General features: G+C 59.2%; 1 protein-coding gene across 1 annotated transcript in view; it reads left to right on the forward strand.

Annotated features, from left to right (window-relative positions):
- LOC104411226 (signal-induced proliferation-associated 1-like protein 3) overlaps nucleotides 1-911 on the forward strand; it is a gene marked incomplete at both ends in the record, with an annotated part of 2,977 nt that overhangs the window by 340 nt on the left and 1,726 nt on the right. The window contains 4 exons of the mRNA XM_010021601.1: nucleotides 88-218; nucleotides 317-505; nucleotides 579-753; nucleotides 829-911. The exon at nucleotides 829-911 is cut by the window's right edge and continues 16 nt beyond it. Of these exons, the coding sequence (XP_010019903.1) occupies nucleotides 88-218; nucleotides 317-505; nucleotides 579-753; nucleotides 829-911 (578 nt within the window). The remainder of the gene's footprint in view (nucleotides 1-87; nucleotides 219-316; nucleotides 506-578; nucleotides 754-828) is intronic.

Below are 911 nucleotides of genomic sequence, written 5' to 3' on the forward strand. Positions count from 1 at the left end.
TTTAGAGGGGTCTCAAGGGGGGGTCCCAGCTCATCCCGATGCTCCTGATCCTCATTTTCTCCTCCATCCCTGTTCTTCTCCTGGTAGAGCACTCGAATTACTTTGGAGTGGATGAGAAGCTCGGCCCGGTGGCCGTCAGCATCAAGCGGGAGAAGCTGGAGGACCACAAGGACCACGGCCCCCAGTACCAGTACAGGATCATCTTCCGCACCAGCGAGGTACCACATCCTGCTGGGATACCCCAAACCCGGGAGCGGGAAGCTGGATCCATCTCATGTTATCCCGTTTCCATTGGTCTTTTCCCATCCTTTCCCAGCTCATCACCCTCCGTGGCTCCATCCTGGAAGATGCCACCCCCACCACCACCAAGCACGGGACGGTGCGGGGCCTCCCGTTGAAGGATGCTCTGGAATACGTCATTCCCGAGCTCAACATCCACTGCCTGCGCTTGGCCCTCAGCACGCCCAAGGTCACCGAGCAGCTCCTCAAGCTGGACGAGCAAGGGGTGAGTAGAGGTGGGAGTAGGAGCTCCTGGAGCTGCTGGGGTCCAACACGGGTTGACTCCGGTGTTCCCGCAGCTCTGCCGCAGGCACAAGGTGGGAATTCTCTACTGCAAAGCCGGGCAGAGCTCGGAGGAGGAGATGTACAACAACGAGGAGGCTGGTCCCCCCTTCGAGGAGTTCCTCACGCTCCTGGGGGAGAAGGTTTGTCTCAAGGCCTTCAGCAAGTACGCGGCTCAGCTGGACACCAAGAGTGAGTGACACGTGGTGGCACCATGGGGACCCCCGAGATGCTGCCACCACCACTCATCACTTGTCCCTCTTGTAGCCGACTCCACCGGGACCCATTCCCTCTACACCACGTACCAGGATTATGAGATCATGTTCCATGTGTCCACCATGCTTCCCTAC

This window comes from Nestor notabilis, unplaced genomic scaffold (assembly GCF_000696875.1).
Source record: "Nestor notabilis isolate BGI_N333 unplaced genomic scaffold, ASM69687v1 scaffold30369, whole genome shotgun sequence".
Classification (NCBI taxonomy): domain Eukaryota; kingdom Metazoa; phylum Chordata; class Aves; order Psittaciformes; family Psittacidae; genus Nestor; species Nestor notabilis.